This window comes from Lagopus muta, chromosome 6 (assembly GCF_023343835.1).
Source record: "Lagopus muta isolate bLagMut1 chromosome 6, bLagMut1 primary, whole genome shotgun sequence".
Classification (NCBI taxonomy): Eukaryota; Metazoa; Chordata; class Aves; order Galliformes; family Phasianidae; genus Lagopus; species Lagopus muta.
Window position 1 is genome coordinate 37,532,057 of NC_064438.1, and position 16,023 is coordinate 37,548,079.

Below are 16,023 nucleotides of genomic sequence, written 5' to 3' on the forward strand. Positions count from 1 at the left end.
TAGCAATCCAAAGTTCTGCATTGCTTAATTACAATCTTATTAATTTTGGTTGTTTTTCAGACCAAATAAATGACCTGAGTTGGTAAGAAATTGAAACTGAGTTTGAAATAATGGATTTATGTGAGAGATTTTAATATAGGAAGAGTATTGCTTTTTCCTAAAGACAGGGAGAAGTAAAGCTGGTAATGAGTGAATGAAGAGCTAACAGGCCAGAAAAGAACCTCCTCGTGAAAATTCTTCCAAGGTAGGTCAAGTATTGCTTTTTTTATGTAGAAACTTTGCTTAAAGTCAATTCTACCACATGTATCTACAGACTAATGTCTGGCACACCGAGAGAACTCTCCCCTTTCTGTGTGCTTCTCTGACATGGACATAAGCAGCTGACATTAGAAGATGAACTTCTTCAATCGTTCATATCTACTTTTATCCAGAGATAGTGCTTCAACCTTTTAAACTTTTTTGTTTTGTTTATTTGTTTGTTTTTAAAGAAAGGAAAGTGGCTCACATGAGAAACAATGAAGAAGGCTAAAAGAGGCTGTGGTGTTTGCAAATTCAGACAAAATGTGACCTAAACAACAGTTAGTCTTTTTCTCCTTTATTAAGTTTTTACATCTCACTTACCCCAGAACAATTACTGTCAGCCTGAAACAGAAAGTTCCTGAGGATTAATGTGGGGACACATTAAAAATCAAAAGATGATGGACGGATTCTTCTGCTAAATTTTATGTGGTCATTTCTTTTCCTTTCTGTTCTTCTTGAGGTTCTCCTTCCTGTACAGTACAAACTTCCTTTTCACTCTGAAGCTTGGACAATCTGCAGAAATAGTCATTATCTAATACTGCAAATATCTTGCAGTACTTACTTGCTGTTTACTCCACCAAATAAGAAATACATGTACTACCTAGCTGTCATAGAAATTAAGATGGATAAAATATGATGCTTAATTAAAGAGGAGTGGAGTTGATCTAATTTTACCTATATTACATGGTACAATCCAGAATTGCTTTATGAAAACTGAAAATATTTCCAGTCAAAGACATAAAATCTCTATTGCATTTTTACCTGTGAATGTCAGATTCTTCTTCCAGCAAGTCAGCAGCATCTTTCCCTTTTTTTCTTACAAATTCTTCACTTAGCCCAACCTGCTGGAGGGTGTTTCTGTAGCGACGCTCTGCTCCTTGACGAGCATCATGCTATCAAATTGAAACAGTAAGCATGTAGAACAGGGGCTTCTCTATTAGCCAGCTTATGTTGCTTTAAAGTTTGGGGCTGACACTGCTAATGAGAACAACAGTCCAGAATTTTTGTCTACCATAGAGTACAAAATTGAAATTGAATACAGGGAGAATGTTCTCAACATTTCTCAAAGTTGGAGCTCATCTTTTCCTGCATCTGTTTTGTTTTGTGTTTTTTTTTTTTTTACTTCCCTCTTCTGTTGTGTTTCTACAGCATACAGTGGCACACTTGTGTCTGAATCCTGAATGACACCCAGATTGAGAATATGTGCTAAAAGGGTTGTGAAAAATTCTGGAAGCATATTGGCCTACAATTTGTAAGCACTAACCACAAGGGACTTCAAAAGAACTTGTGAAATAGCTTCATATCAGCTTGTGTTCAAGAAGCTAAAAGCAAAGCACCCTGGTTTTTATATTCTCATTGCCTCCACACAAACTTCACAAATTAATGTAGTCTGAAATGAGGCTTTCCAGAGGTAGTGGGCAGTTTCTAAAGATTAAGGTCTTCTATATGGTAGGATAAAATTATAGTCTCCAAATGGGTTTGTTATCAATACTGATTAATTCTCACCAATGTGACAAACAGAAATGTTACCAAAATTTATCATACAAATGTGTTCTCTGTCTCCATTAATCACTCACCTGAACAGAAAGTTTGAGTCAAGAGGATATTTCTACTGAGAAAACTTAAATCAGTATATAGCTACTTATTCTCAATATGTCTCTAACCAGTTATCTGTCAGCTGTGCAAGGAGAAAGAACTGAAAGAGAAAACCCTGGGAAATGTATTTTATAGAAAGTATTTAACTACAGTCATCTGAGGTGTGGAGATTTCACTGTGTGATGGTGATATGTGCTCAACAGCCAGCCAAGCTTGCAGATGATAGAAGTGATTCTACCAGACAGGATGTTTTAAAAAATTAAAATTTCTGGACTGCAGACCATTGTATTCAGGTGTAGAATGGGCAGTCATATCATTTCTGGTGTGAAAAGGCCTTAATTTTGATCAGACCATATATTTTGATTGCAATATATACTAGGGGTTGGAAAGTTCTACAATCAAGAGGTAAGTACCAGTGTTTTTTAAGTCATGGAAAGGAATCTTCCTAACACTTGTTTAGCTGTGCCGTGTGTACACCAAAGACTGTACAAGCATTAGCACCTAACTGTGAATAACTTAAGACTAGATTTCTTAGTGCCTGTCCTAAATGAAAGACATCCTGTTATCCAGAGACACTTGGAACTTTGACCAGTTACCTTGGAGACCTGTTCAAAGAGGTATGGTCTGTTCTTGACTCGCAGCTGCATTTCTTCCAGCTCCTTTCTGTACTCCTTCGTTCTTTCTCTCATATTTTGCCTGAAATGAAAAATTTCCATGTCCAAAACAGGTTCCATTCTGACTGTAGCTGATAGGGAAAAAGGAATTCTCAGTAGCCATTTAGTCCTTTAAATAGCTCTGAGATTCCAAATGTGATTCCATGTGATGGCCAAAACACTGCTTTTGCTACAATGCTACACACCATTAGCAAGCTTTACTAATTAGAGTGTAAGCTGAGAATGGACATTAACATTTTTACAACACCTTGTCTTATGTGTTTTATGTACATTACCAAGGGAGACATTGAAGTTGTACAAATTAGTCTCTACCAATGTTAATGTAAAGAAAGCTATTATGTGTGGAAAGGAAAGCTTGTGAAGAAATCCATCTGAATCTGGAATGGGTATAGTAGCTAAAGGTTAACTCTAAGAAAACTCTTAGACTAAACTCCTCCTAAAGAATTACCTGATAATCCCCAGTTACCAAAGCAAACAGTTATTTCTATGCAGAATAGGATACTGACCGGTTCTGTTTCAACTTCTCCTTGTGTGTTTCATCCAGACTTTTATGTGGATCCAGGGCTTTTGCTCGACTGTTCACTGACTTACGAATAGCATGACATTTCTTTTTCTGTTTCTCTACCCAGCAAATTCCTTCTTTGTCTCCTTCCTTCTTGCTCTCTTGGGAGCATCTGTATAGAAGAAAGTAAGTAATAAGCTCACTTAAGAGTTCCAGACTGCATGGTGGTTGACAATTTCACTTTTTGCTGTTCTCCTTAGAAGATTACAAATTTTAGTGTATAGCTCCCAAACTGACTGAGGCAAGACAAGAATTAGTGAGAAAAGACCAGCCACAGAGAAACAATTAGGATAACTATTGTCGATGCGATGAGGGAGAACGTAACTTTCTCCATTTCAGTCACTAGGTGGTGTATGGTCTTGTAGACAAAGTTTTACTTACCTGATAGCAGATTCCCTTTTTCTTGTTGCATCTGTAATATGCACTGGAAGGGTATTGGAAGAGAGAGAGGAAAGTGCAGTCAAAGAATGACTTTTTTGCACAGAAACCTTGGAAAGTTGTTGAGAATCCTGAAAGAAATGGAACTTTATTCAGTGTGATTTTTCACAGCACAAAAGCTCCTCTGTTCTTTTGTCTAGTAATGAGAACAGTTGGAGGTATGTGGGCAATGCACTCATTCTTCTGTCTTCCATCATTAGGGATTTACATGGGGACGGGCTGAGAGATGAGCAGGAAGGAGACTTGCTTAGGAGTATGGAAGGGAAGCTGAGCCTTAGCTGCCATAGCTCATCTCTTTGTTCTTTGATTTGTCCTAGAATTCTGCAGTACTCCTGAGATAAATACCAAGGCCACAGGTCTCACTAAAGGACATAAACTATAACAAATAAATGCTATGTATTTAAGAACTTGCCATCAGGGAAATCAGGGAGAACAGTACCACAGAAATATCTAGTCATCTCACCTTTATCTTTTCATTAGCTTCTCTCTGCCTGCCACGGAGGTTGGAGGTTCGTAATTTGAATGGCTTAATTCGAGTTGCCTCTTTGATTTCTTGTCTTCTTACTGCTTCCCTCTGAAATGCCCAATAAAGTTCCTCAAAATCTGGTACTGTTGGATTAATCCTTGGCTTGAAGCTGAAGCTTCTGTCCTGCAAGAAGCCAAGTCTTTCCTGCTTAGTTTTAGTGGCAGTTCGGGACTGAGGATCCCTCCGACAGTTGCTAGTATCTATTGGAGCTACAGAGCTCTCCAGCAAATCCTTGGCTCTCATATGAATGCGGATTTCTCTGTAGAGTTCAGCTTCTAATGAATTAAAAACAGCAATGAGAAGAATACAAGTGATGTAAAAGGCTGCAAAATTGCCACTGCACGCTGTAATTATTTTTTTTTTCTAGAATGGCAACTACTCATATAAGTGCAAACAGGTATCGTGTATCTCTTTCCCCACTTTCCACCCCTTCTCTGCCTCCAAGTTGAAAAAAATCAAAGGAGCACAAAGAACCATGGTTGTGTCTCACTCTCAGGCACTATGACAGATCTCTTTCTGTCATCACAGTAAGATATTGAACAGGCCTTTTCCTATTACTGTTCTTAGGGTTCCAGGTCAAGGTTCTATATTTTGTATTGGACATGGTGTCATAAAGCTGACTGTGTGATCCAAACAGGTTTTTCAGATGTACTTGTAATGGATGATGGCTTTTCTATCTAATATGCAGCAGTGTCTGTCTATGCTGAAAAAGATTTTAAGTAAGGAAGGTTTGGGTATAACATCAAACGATGTCCTTTTATGTGCAACACTAAATATTAATGAAAATGTAGACAAAATAAGAAATGTTTTGAGTGTGTTTATATGTTTGCACTGATTGAGATATGAAATGCTCATTCCCCCTTCCTCCTCATGAAACAGGCAGAAACAGAAAATGGTTTATCCTTTGCTCTCTTTTTACATTTCCAATCTACTTAATTTAGTACACTATAACATATGTTTTTCTGATGAAAACTGAGCTGGTGTTGTACTCAAGAAGGAATTGATGGCAAGTAGTTTAAAAAAAAAAAGAGAGAGAAAAGCAATGATAACTGTTACAGGGTGGGGTTTGGAACCCTCAGGATCTTTAAAGTCCATTCCAATATAAGCTGTTCTATCTGGTTTAGCCCCTGTCATCTGTACTGTTCCCTTTTAACTTGCAACTGTGACGGCTTAAGCCATCTGAAAAAAAGAGGATCAGGAAAACTCCCTTGACTGTCTCTCCCTCTAAAATGGTCCAAGCACCTTCCTCACTTGTTTCAGGAGTGTGACTGAAAGGTATCAGAAAACACTAGACAAGGGCAGGAGACGCTGAACTACGGCGCTATTGCATAGAACTGGACTAATTACCTGATTTGGGCTCAGGGAATATTTTTCTCCTAGGAAATAGTTCTGTGCAACTCAGATGACTTGGGTGGGAATGAAAATATCAATTCCAAGATACTGCCTGAACCACAGACACTTTTAGTTTTCATACTTCTACCACACTTCATGCAAGTGCCTTCAGGCTAACCAAAGGAATTCACTTTAAGGAAGGATTCCTAAATATCATGATATGCTGCAAAAGAAACGTAGAAATTTGAACAGCTCAGTGTATCCATTGGTTTTTGGGAGTGGCGTAGAACTGCCACTGCTGACTCTAGTACAAGACTATAAAATTTGGGATTCCCTATTCTAAGAGTCTCTAGATGAAATGTAATGATCGGTAGTATAGAGGAGACTAGACAATATCAGAGGATGTAATGATGTTGGTTTTATACTCCAAGTGATTTAATGGAGGCCATGATTCTACCTCCTAGCACTGAGACAGCAAGGGACAGTCAGGGAGGTGTTTGGTTTTTTTGCAGGAAGAGCCCAAGCACTTTACCTTTGAGTTTATCTCCAAGGAGTGTGTCATTAGTTGATCTAGGAACTTTTCTATTTACTTTCTTCAGTTTGGAGCTGTCATTTGGGGTTGCTGCTGCTAGGAACTTTTGTCTGATAGCTTCTTTCTTTTTCTCCTCCTTTTCCAGGAAACTGAAGGGTCTCTGAGTGGAAAGTAGCAGCTCCTTTCTTTTCTGTGTTGCTATTTGCCTGCGAACCTCATTCTGTTCCATTATTTCATGATAAAGGGGCAGAAACACGTGGGCAGGTACAGGCTGTGCCCGGAACTGTTTCTGACATTCAGCTTCATCCTGGCTTTGCCTTCTGTCTCTCAGTTTGTCTAGTTCAAGAAACATGTTTGACTTCATCAGCTGGGATTTTTTGCGAGCTTCTCGCAGTGTCATTTTGAAGGGCTGAGGGATAGTGATGGAAGGAATCCAGGGAGATGAAGCACTTTTTGGCCTCAAGCGGGGTTTAGGAAACAAGTGAGGTTTTTGTTGATCCCAGGTACTGTCCGAGGTGAGGTCAATCAAAGAACGGGACTGCCTTTTGTTACCAGATGTATGACTAAGACAAAGACATTATGAAGGGGAAATATGCAAATTATTAAAAATTAGAAACGAAAGAAGGGAGATCTGTTGATTAAGAGAAAGACACTGTACGCTGAGCTGGTAGTCAGAAGACAGGCTTAGGCCTCACTGTTCTCCGTCTCCAAGTTTTGCTTTGCTACCTAAGTTCATAAGCATAACTTTGCTTGTTTTCAATTTTCCATATACAAAATGCAGTTGTGACTATCTAGATTCCTAATGCAGCATTATGATGCTAGTAAGTTGTTGCTATGAAGGCCATAAGTTAAACAGAATGTTTTAGCTTCAAGAACATTCAACATAAGATACCAAATCGGGAAAGGCAATAAGTTGGGCACACAGATGCACAAACTCTAACAAACAGAAGATAGCAGTACCAAACACCAGAACTCCTAAGATAGAGATGGAAGCATGTCTGCAAGTTCAACTTTCAAGAGCTTCAGCTGGAAAGCTTGTAACTGTTAAGAAGAGAATGTAACTCATAATTAAACACAAACACAACTATCACGGGTTTCACAGAAACAGAAAACTTCTCAGAGAATGTTTGAAGATTGCATGTGGGACTGGCTAGAGCTATTGCGAGACACTTAAGGAAGGATCAAACGCAAGGAAGGATCAAGGTGGATCAGAGAGGACTAAGCACAGACAAACAGGGAGGCACTATGAAAGGGAAGTGGCCAATTGTGCGTAAACAGGTGGTTGCCAGGTGGTTGCTGCAGTTTGTCCTATCTTGTTCTTTATAAACTCTGCTTTTTATTTAAGAGGGTGTGATCTGCTAGTGAATTTCAAGCTGAACTAATCCCAGAGGACAGTGTTGGAAAATCAGGTGCAGGAGAGACCACAGTTCTGAAGATTGGATGCTGGCCAGTAAAACCCATGCACGTTATCTGTTAGCAAATTTCAATTGGCAAGCAGGAAGGGGATCAGCCATTTGTGCTGTTCATGCTTTATGTGAACACTATTTATGTGGGCCCCCGTTTGGGCCCGATCATCACACTGGTGAGCATTTTGGGCAGTGTGCTGGTACCACACGAACGTGGACAAGGTGCATGCCTGTGCTCATCGTGGGATCCACAGCGCCGTGCTACTGCTCGGAATTGGGGAGAAGCAGGAGGATTTCCCCAGGCGTCATCCAGTCCCGTGGATTTTGCTGTCCTTAAAGGGCGCCGTCCTACCTGAGCACCGCGCACAGCCTGGCCCGCAGCGCGGCCGCCTCCCGCGAGAGGTCTCCGAGATCCTCATCCTCCTGGGAGGCGCTGATGTCGCTCCCTAAAGCCGCCTGGCATAGCAGGCCCAGATCCAACAGAGACCGACGGCCTTCCATCCTGGGGCCGCTGGGCAGACAGCTAACGCCGGAGGGGCTCGGTTATCCTATGTCACCTGGGAAAAAATCAAGGAGAGCTGCGGGGGTGACGTCTTCCAGAGAGGGGAGGGAAGCAATCGCTACCCGCCGCTTCCCCCACCCTTCCCGGCTCAGACCAACCCCATCGAGCACGGACACCATCCTCACCTGCGGGCCGCCGCCGCCGACCCATCACCGCGGCCGTCTCCCGCCAATCAGTGAGGCCGATTGCGTTTTAGACCCGCCTCCTGGCCTAAGCAGCCAATCAAACTCTGAGGTGGGCAGATCCTCCAGCTCGCTCATTGGTGATCTGAAAAAACTGTTTTAGTCGCGCTCGCCCCTCGGGGAGAGGTACTGTTGTCATGGTTTCCTTGCGCGACTTCCGCCCGCTGGCTACGCTCGTGACGTCACTTCCGCAGCGATGGCGGCGGTGTGCGGCCGGGCCCTGCTGGCTCCGCTCGGCGGGCGGCTGCGGGCCTGCCCGCGGGCCTGTCCGCGGGCCCCGCTCCGCCCCCTCACCTCCGCCGCGCCGCTCTACGACGTGGTGGTGTCGGGCGGCGGCATGGTCGGCAGCGCTATGGCCGCCGCGCTCGGTAAGGCTGTGACCTTCTCCGCAAGTGGCCTGGTCCGGGCCGGGAGCGGGGACAGCGTGCAAAAAGGGGAAGTCCGTACAAAAAGAGAAAGCTTAATGCATGCTTTAACTGTACGGGCGTTATCGATCACAAAGGGTTGTTGTCATAAAGCTGAAAAGGTACTAGAGCTCAGCCGACTGCTCGCAGCCTGCCTTGTGCTGTTTTTCTGTGTAAGGTTTAGACTGTGCTCTGTCTAATCACAAAAACGCATAGGAGTTAGAGATGCAGAATCAAGAAACAGGCATCTGACAGGAGCGTTGTGGCAAAGTATTTTGCATTTGTTTGTTTAAGGACATGATATCCATTTCCACGACAAGAAAATTGCCTTGCTGGAAGCTGGGCCTAGGAAGGAATATTGCTTGCCAGAGAGCTACAGCAACAGGGTCAGCTCCATCTCTCCTGGATCAGCAACCCTCCTGAGCAGTACGTGTCGCTTCTATGCTTGGTGTTCTGAACTGCCTGGGATTAAATAAGTGGAATTGTTTGGCTTTGTGTCAGTATTTTAAATGTTGAGTAGCAGTGATTGGCTCAGGCATCTCTTGATAACAAGATTCCACATTCTAATGATGATGATCACATTCTGATTTTTTTTTTTTTTAATATTAATATGTGTGCTTATGTTTACATTGTGTGTTAGTGTGTGTGATGCTGAGCTGGCAAAAGGTCGCAAAGTGCTCTCTGTAGCACCTAGGATGCTTTGTTCAGAAAATACGTATAATTCTCCCATGTTTTGTGCTTGCAGTCTGGTAACTCACTTCTGATCAATTTTCATTTCAAAGGCACGTTTGAGCCTTGATTTCAAATGAGGGAAGAAATATTATAAATGGTGATGGCTGTGACTTTTTGTGCCTATTGTGCTGCCCAATGAGAGTTGATGTGTAAGTGAGAGCATTTGAGGAGAAGTCTTGTGCCTTTTTGTTTGGCTTACATTAGCAGCAGGACGAGATGCTGGAGCTGGGAAAGCACTGACTCAGGCAGCACTGGCCCTGCTTAGGTGTAGTGGAAGCAGAGTCTAGGCAAATTATTAGCAGTTAGCAATACATGGACAGTGAGAGAGGGAAACACAAAATGAGCTTCAGCTTCATTTGGGTCTCTGTGTCACAGTGTGAACCTATTTGTGTCCTCTTTCTGTTTTAGGTTTTGGTGCCTGGGATCATGTCTGCAGCCTGAGGTGTAAACCGTTCCGACGCATGCAGGTGCCACACTCAGGGCTGCAAATACATTGTGTTTGCCCGCTTTGAATTCTCACAAATAATTCCAGTAGTAATCCAGAGTTTATTCTTTTGGCAAAGGGCAGGCCATAGTTCTCTCTTGGGAGATAACTGTTCTAAGAGTGGTGATGTTACAGGATGAAAGGTTGGTTCCTAATGGAAACTGTAAACATGGAGGTGTGGGTACGAGTCAGGAAAGACAGAAATAAAGGTAAGAGTGGTAGGGTAGCATTATGTGTTAATTATGTAACAGGAAAATAGGGGGGAAAAAACTTTCTGTTTTCAGAATTAGCGTCTGAGATTAATCTTGATCATTGCCTGAAAGGAATTATGTGATGTCTTTTAGTAGCTTAGAATGGACTATAATTCAGGATACATCCTCTAATTCTGCATTTCTAGATCAACGTGTTCTTTTGCTGTTAGGATGGATGTTTCCATGTTCTCTGAAAGGGGTGGTACCTGTTTATTTTGTAGCTTCATATAATGTTTTTCTTTGTAGGTGTGGGATGCTTGTTCTGAAGCCATCATCACTTTTGAGAAAGATGACTTAGACGACATGGGTTACATAGTGGAGAATGATGTCATTATGTCTGCTCTTACAAAACAGTTAGATGCAGTAGCAGGTAGTGGACAACTTCTTTAATATTGTATTTCCTCAAGAGAACTTTCAGTAACTTGTCTTCTGATGAGTACGCTAAGTTAAGAGAGGGAGAAAGATGATTTATCTAACAAATGACTCTGGGACATGGGCAGCTTCTTGAAATGGGGGGGATGGAGAATCTGTCTGCTGTAGGCTACACAGTGTGAAGACAGTTGTGCATTCTATTCACCAGCTCCCAGTTTCTCTGAAATAAGACTTAATAGAAAGATGTGTAGCGTTCTGTTTAGAGCGGGCTTTGCAGGGGCAGTTTGTCAGATCTGTTCGCTCTTGCCTTGAGAATTGTAGAATCTGTTCTTAGAGAGCCACTAAAGGCGTGCATGGCCCTTTGCTGCTGTAGTGATGTTTCCTTTTTTTATGTCTGTGTCATGCAGTGACCATGGTACTTTGTGTTCCCACCAGACCGGGTGGAGGTTTTCTACGGGAGCAGAGCAGTGGGGTATACCTGGCCCCTTCCCTCTCACAGCAGTGACACAAGCCCTTGGGTCCAAATTGAGTTAGCTGATGGACGCAGACTTCAGACCAAACTGCTGGTAACTAAACTTTTTATTTCTGTTGATCAGGCATCATCTCTTGCCCAAGTCCTTTCCACTGGATTTGGTTCTGATTCCGTGTGTGCCGCTCCACCCACGTGGAGGGCTTAAGTGAGGTGAGTTGCTAACTGTCAGAGGTGCTAAGGGACAGACACACTGAGTAGCCTTTTCTGTACCTGATGCAAGAAAACTGTTAAACTTGACAGGAGCAGAAGGGACCACCTCTTCTGATCTGAGGGAGCTTACATACATTTTCTTCTTCTGTATAAACAAAAATATGTGTACACAGTAGTTTGAGATTTGTAGACTGGAATATTGGCTTTGTCAGGAGCTGATGAAGAGGTAGCTCTGCATTTCTTTATTCCATAGATTGGTGCGGATGGCCATAACTCTGTAGTCCGGAAGGAAGCTGAAATTCAGAACATTGAGCATCAGTATGACCAGTCAGCTGTGGTGGCAACTCTTCATTTGTCTGAGGTGAAATTCTACAGACTGTCTCTTGTCTTCTGCTTAAGAGGATGATGTTAAGTCACTAGTTCCTAACTGTCCACTTCTTTCCACTATAGGCTACAGACAATAATGTAGCATGGCAGAGGTTCCTCCCCACAGGACCAATTGCACTTCTGCCAGTAAGATACCTCATAGTCTCTGTGTTTTTACTTTTTAGTATGTTCTTTTAATAATTTTTCTTCTGTCTGTGCCTTGCTATGCCTGTTTTGTCCTTCTACCTTTGAAGTTATTTCCCTTGCACTTTATCCTTGGTATTTCCTACCTGCAGTATGTTTGGCTGGGAAAGTAACATGCAGTTGGACTGGTATAGGAATAAGAGAGCGAGGAAAGCTTTGCATTGTTTGTTTGTTTTGTTTTTATTATTTTTCTCTTGATAATTACCTTTGAAATTCTTATATCCAGCTGTCTGACACTGCTAGCTCTCTGGTTTGGTCTACATCTCATGAACACGCTTCAAAACTTCTCACTATGGACAAGGAAAGTTTTGTGGATAGCATCAACTCTGCCTTTGTGAGTATCAGCCTTACAGCAGTTATGAGGCTGGCTGTTGCAGTCATGAGAAGTACAATGGAATCCTACAGCTTAAAGGATAATAATGGAAAAGATGGGTTCTCAAACTGCAGCTTATGATAGGGATGATATTAGAGGACACTTGACAAAAAAAGGATGACCTTTTGCGACTGGTATAAGTTAGTTCTGAAAGGTATGGTAGAATCTGAACTAAAGTTCTGAATGATGGGAAGCATGGGCTTATCCTAGTTGAAGACTTATATGTGCTAAAGCGATGAAGGTAGTTTCTTCTATATCTATTTTTGTCTTGGTAATTAATTGAGTATCTGGAGCTAGATGAGATTTTTCTTTCTTTCGAGTTCTTTTATATGTCCAGTGTGGGTCAACGTCTAAAGATTTCGTTCTGGTTGTTCGCTTGTTTCAGTGGAGCAACGTAAACCATTCTGACTTCATTGACGCTGCTGGAGCCATGTTTCGATCTGCTCTTTCACTTCTGAAACCCTTGGGGACTGCGGTGCGTCAGCTGCCCCCCAGTGTTGCTGAAGTAGATCCAGAGAGCAGAGCCATGTTCCCTCTGGGGATGGGGCACGCAGCGCAGTACGTCAGGCACCGCGTGGCTCTCATCGGGTAAGGTCTCCGGAGCAGCTGCCGGGTGAGCGAGTGGTGTGTGATTGGAAATGATGTGAGCACAGCAACTCCCACGTTAGATGGTTAGAAATGCATTTATAGCTAGAGGCTGACTTTATCCAGGCCGTTTATATAATTTGCTCTTGTGGCAACAAAAGCCTTTTGTATGAATAGCTCACTGCCTGTTGTGTATGCCTGCTGTGTAAATTGGACAGTTTTCCTTCTCTTGTTCGTGTAGCCCAGTGAAACAGTCCAGTGTCTCATGATGGACCTGTACTTCCCCATACATAGCAGCTATTCTGTATATGAGTTTGAGTGTTAGTTCACTTGTGTTGAGCACAAATGCCAAAACTTACAGGTAATTCTGAATAGGCTGTCATAGGCTCTTGTACAATTATCTATAGAAAGAGGGAAGTAACTCATCTTTTACATTCTGAGTGTACATTCTTCTCCCTCACATCTGCAATAAGTTGGTAGTTTATAGTAATTCTTGATGCCGTATTACATTTGATACATTCTTCCCCCTTGAGTCACTTTGTGCCTATGAGTACTCTGTGCTTTATATCTCATTAGCATTTTACGTGCATGATCTTACATTTCATACTCAAATTTCATTACTTTAAGTAATATGTTCAGCTTCATTCTTTGCAGATAAGTGTACTCCTAATTAAAAAAAAAAAATTCAGATTCTTTTCAGTGATACATCACAACTTTGTATTCATTATGTCTCTCTGCTTTTGTTTGTGAAATGTGTTGGTGATATGCTTCCTCTTGTGCCACTTAGAAAAATAGTAAAGCCTGTTTCATGTGTGATCTGACACTAGACTTTAGCTAGTCACCTCTTTATCTCAGAAAGGTAAAATCAATCTTTTTGCTGACCCCTCTTTTTCTTGCTTCTTGTAGCTGGAGGTCAGCACAGGGTACATATACACATACAGCTTTATCTGAGGTACTGGATAAAGCTGTATATGCTGCTGTAAGATCATGTTAATTGCAAAAAAGTGAACAGTTTGTCAGCCATTTGGCTTTCTTCAAGAAGGGTTATTCTTCTGTCTTCTCTTGCTCTAGGGATGCAGCACACAGAGTCCACCCACTTGCAGGACAAGGTGTAAACCTGGGTTTTGGTGATATTGCATGTTTAGCTCATCACCTCAGTGCAGCAGCCTTCAACGGGCAAGATCTGGGTAAGGATCCAAGACAATGAGGTGGCTGTGAGATGTGTAGCCTTACAAACCTCTGCTGCTGCCATCAGGACAAGCACCATCTCTGTTTGCAGGTTGAGCTTGCTGCTTTTTTTGCTTAAAAGGCACAAGCATGTTTGAAGCAAAACTCTTATTCTATTCACTGGCTGCAGAGGAATTAAAAATACTTGGATGCCATTCACATTCTCAAAACCTAAAAAAATGCTTTAAAAAAGCAAAAAGATGTGCAGGATGGTAGTTAAAGGTAGTGAGACACTACCACTAGCTGATGGACTCAAGCTTATATTAAGATGGACCATTTATCTGTTCTGTGTTTTCAGTTATCTGTGGAGACTGCTATACAGATAAGATGCACGATCGTTTGTGGTCACTTTTAATGTGAGTATTCAATTATTTCTTCCAGGATCCTTAAAACATCTCTTAAGGTTTGAGACAGAACGTCAGAGGCACAACGTCTCCTTGATAGCTGCTATTGATTTACTGAAGAGGCTTTACTCCACAAGCCTTTCTCCCTTGGTGTTGCTGAGGACATGGGGATTGCAAGCAACAAATGCCCTGCCTCCCATCAAAGTAAGATTCTTCCTTTGTACAGGGGCCATTGAAGAAATTTTGCAATTTTAGCATTTTTGGTTGGAAAATGCTAAGTTGTTCAAAATGAGGTTTTGTGTTGTGAATGAGCCTGAGGGCTTCCTAAATAACTGTGATGGCTATGGTTTCTTCGCAGCACAGGGGAACATGAAGGATCTCGATATCTATATTCTACGTCAGTAATTGTGGGTCAAAAGTCACTAGTAGTCTTTGGCTTTATTTTGCTATGGAACGCGAACGTGGAACTTTGAACTGCATTCCAGAAATGCATTGTGAAAAAAAATAGCCCTCTGAAAACAAACCTTCCTTAAGAGTAGGATACCAGGTGACTCGACAGATGTGGGGTGCGACATACAGATAATGTTTCTGCGCTGTTCTGCTCTGTTAAATTGTTCTCTCCAGGCTGAAGTTGAAGTCTTCAATGGAAGTCACCTGAGAAGGTTCAGACTTAAACACAGAACTTCTGTTTTCAGCCTAGCTGCCAGAAATTTGTATAGCATTGATGTAGTTGGTGGATTTTCATGATGTTCACTGAGGCACCTTCTCTCAAAGGTTCCACATTGCCTTCAAATTAGATTTCTCATTTCTGAATTTGGCAGTTCTGTTGCACAAATCAAGTCACCTCCTTACTATTAAAACACAGATGGCCAGATTCCTGTGCATTACATTACGGAAGACACTAGGCTGAATTGATGTCTCTAGTTGTACTAAGGAGCAGTATGCTGCTGCTTCACTGCTTGGTGTTTATTCAGTTTCTCTGTTGAAAGCAGAAAGCCGAGCAAAAGCCTCTTTTCTGACCACAGAACGTGTTGGTTCTGTCTGTTTGTGCTGTTCAAGAAGGAAAAGAATGCTGCAATTTCTTTAATTTCCTTGCATGCAGGGATGGGTACTCTGCACTTAATTAAAAGGCTGACAGGAACTCTTGTCCACATGGAAAGGGGAAGGACATTATGGCTACTTTCTGAAATGTGCACTTACCAGTTTACAAATTACTTTTCTTTCTTTCTCCCTTTTTTAGGAGCAAATCATGGCTTTTGCCAGTAAGTGATCCGTTCTCAGTTTGGATCAGCAGTTTGCCAGTGTGTGCATTATTTGTATAAGGACTGTCGCTGATACAATTTTTGAATTGTGTTATTTTAATTTAACAATAAAACTGAAGTATTGAGCTGTGTCTTACACCTTCTCTGGTTTATGCAGATGATATCTCATCTGCTCTTCTCAGCAAGGTTTGAGGTCTCTTCCTGTGGTATCATTATCCCTTCGGCCACTGAACTGTCTGTACAGTCTGCTTTTAGTTTGAACCTTTTAAATTGAAGACTGAAGTGGACTGGGCTGAATTTTGCTAGCGACAAATTTTGTTGTTTAATTACTTTCAGTTTTTCATGGTGTGATTCTGAAACTGTTATGTCAATTCTGTGTTCTTAACCACTTCCTGGACTCCGAAAGGAGGGCAAGTTTTCAGCAGAAGAGACCAACTCCCAGTGGCAGATAGGTATGCTTTAATGTTCTAATCTCTCTCCTTCACCTTCTTCTTCGGCATTCTCATGATGGTTTTATTTAATAGTGATGTTTGTTGTGGAACTGGTTAGTCTTAAGAGCTTTCCAATACCATGAAAACAAGATGCAAGATAACATCAAGGAAAGAAAACTTAGGACAAAGTTGTAAA

The 16,023-nt window shown here is 41.8% G+C and overlaps 2 protein-coding genes across 3 annotated transcripts; one reads left to right on the forward strand and one right to left on the reverse strand.

The window, feature by feature from the left end:
* Nucleotides 1-540: 540 nt before the first annotated feature.
* On the reverse strand, nucleotides 541-8,127 carry FAM161B (FAM161 centrosomal protein B). Of its 2 annotated transcripts, none has more exons than XM_048948829.1 (9): nucleotides 8,027-8,036; nucleotides 7,719-7,923; nucleotides 5,961-6,523; nucleotides 4,034-4,371; nucleotides 3,514-3,641; nucleotides 3,077-3,244; nucleotides 2,493-2,592; nucleotides 1,063-1,193; nucleotides 541-813 (listed from the first exon to the last, which is right to left on the reverse strand). In XM_048948829.1, exons 2-9 carry the CDS (start codon nucleotides 7,865-7,867, stop codon nucleotides 723-725), a joined length of 1,668 nt encoding a protein of 555 aa, XP_048804786.1. In that variant the 5' UTR covers nucleotides 7,868-7,923; nucleotides 8,027-8,036; the 3' UTR covers nucleotides 541-722. The 2 variants fall into 2 exon arrangements, with proteins under 2 accessions (XP_048804786.1, XP_048804785.1); XM_048948828.1 differs by lacking the exon at nucleotides 8,027-8,036 and adding an exon at nucleotides 8,054-8,127 and having other exon boundaries at nucleotides 542-813.
* A 179-nt stretch (nucleotides 8,128-8,306) lies between these two features.
* On the forward strand, nucleotides 8,307-15,521 carry COQ6 (coenzyme Q6, monooxygenase). The gene is made up of 12 exons (XM_048947260.1): nucleotides 8,307-8,478; nucleotides 8,809-8,940; nucleotides 9,655-9,713; nucleotides 10,228-10,351; nucleotides 10,789-10,919; nucleotides 11,289-11,396; nucleotides 11,486-11,548; nucleotides 11,832-11,939; nucleotides 12,364-12,566; nucleotides 13,635-13,750; nucleotides 14,172-14,338; nucleotides 15,375-15,521. Exons 1-12 carry the CDS (start codon nucleotides 8,307-8,309, stop codon nucleotides 15,402-15,404), a joined length of 1,413 nt encoding a protein of 470 aa, XP_048803217.1. The 3' UTR covers nucleotides 15,405-15,521.
* Nucleotides 15,522-16,023: the final 502 nt, after the last annotated feature.

Coding starts and splice junctions, on each gene's coding strand:
- FAM161B (XM_048948829.1), bottom strand. CDS start 7,867: ATGGAAGGCCGTCGGTCTCTGTTGGATCTGGGCCTGCTATGCCAGGCG. Junction 3,642..4,033: donor AAGCTAATGAAAAGATAAAG/GTGAGATGACTA, acceptor CATTTCTTTCAG/GATTCTCAACAACTTTCCAA. Junction 3,245..3,513: donor AAAAGGGAATCTGCTATCAG/GTAAGTAAAACT, acceptor TCTTCTATACAG/ATGCTCCCAAGAGAGCAAGA.
- COQ6 (XM_048947260.1), top strand. CDS start 8,307: ATGGCGGCGGTGTGCGGCCGGGCCCTGCTGGCTCCGCTCGGCGGGCGG. Junction 8,941..9,654: donor ATCAGCAACCCTCCTGAGCA/GTACGTGTCGCT, acceptor TTTCTGTTTTAG/GTTTTGGTGCCTGGGATCAT. Junction 11,397..11,485: donor CAACTCTTCATTTGTCTGAG/GTGAAATTCTAC, acceptor TTTCCACTATAG/GCTACAGACAATAATGTAGC.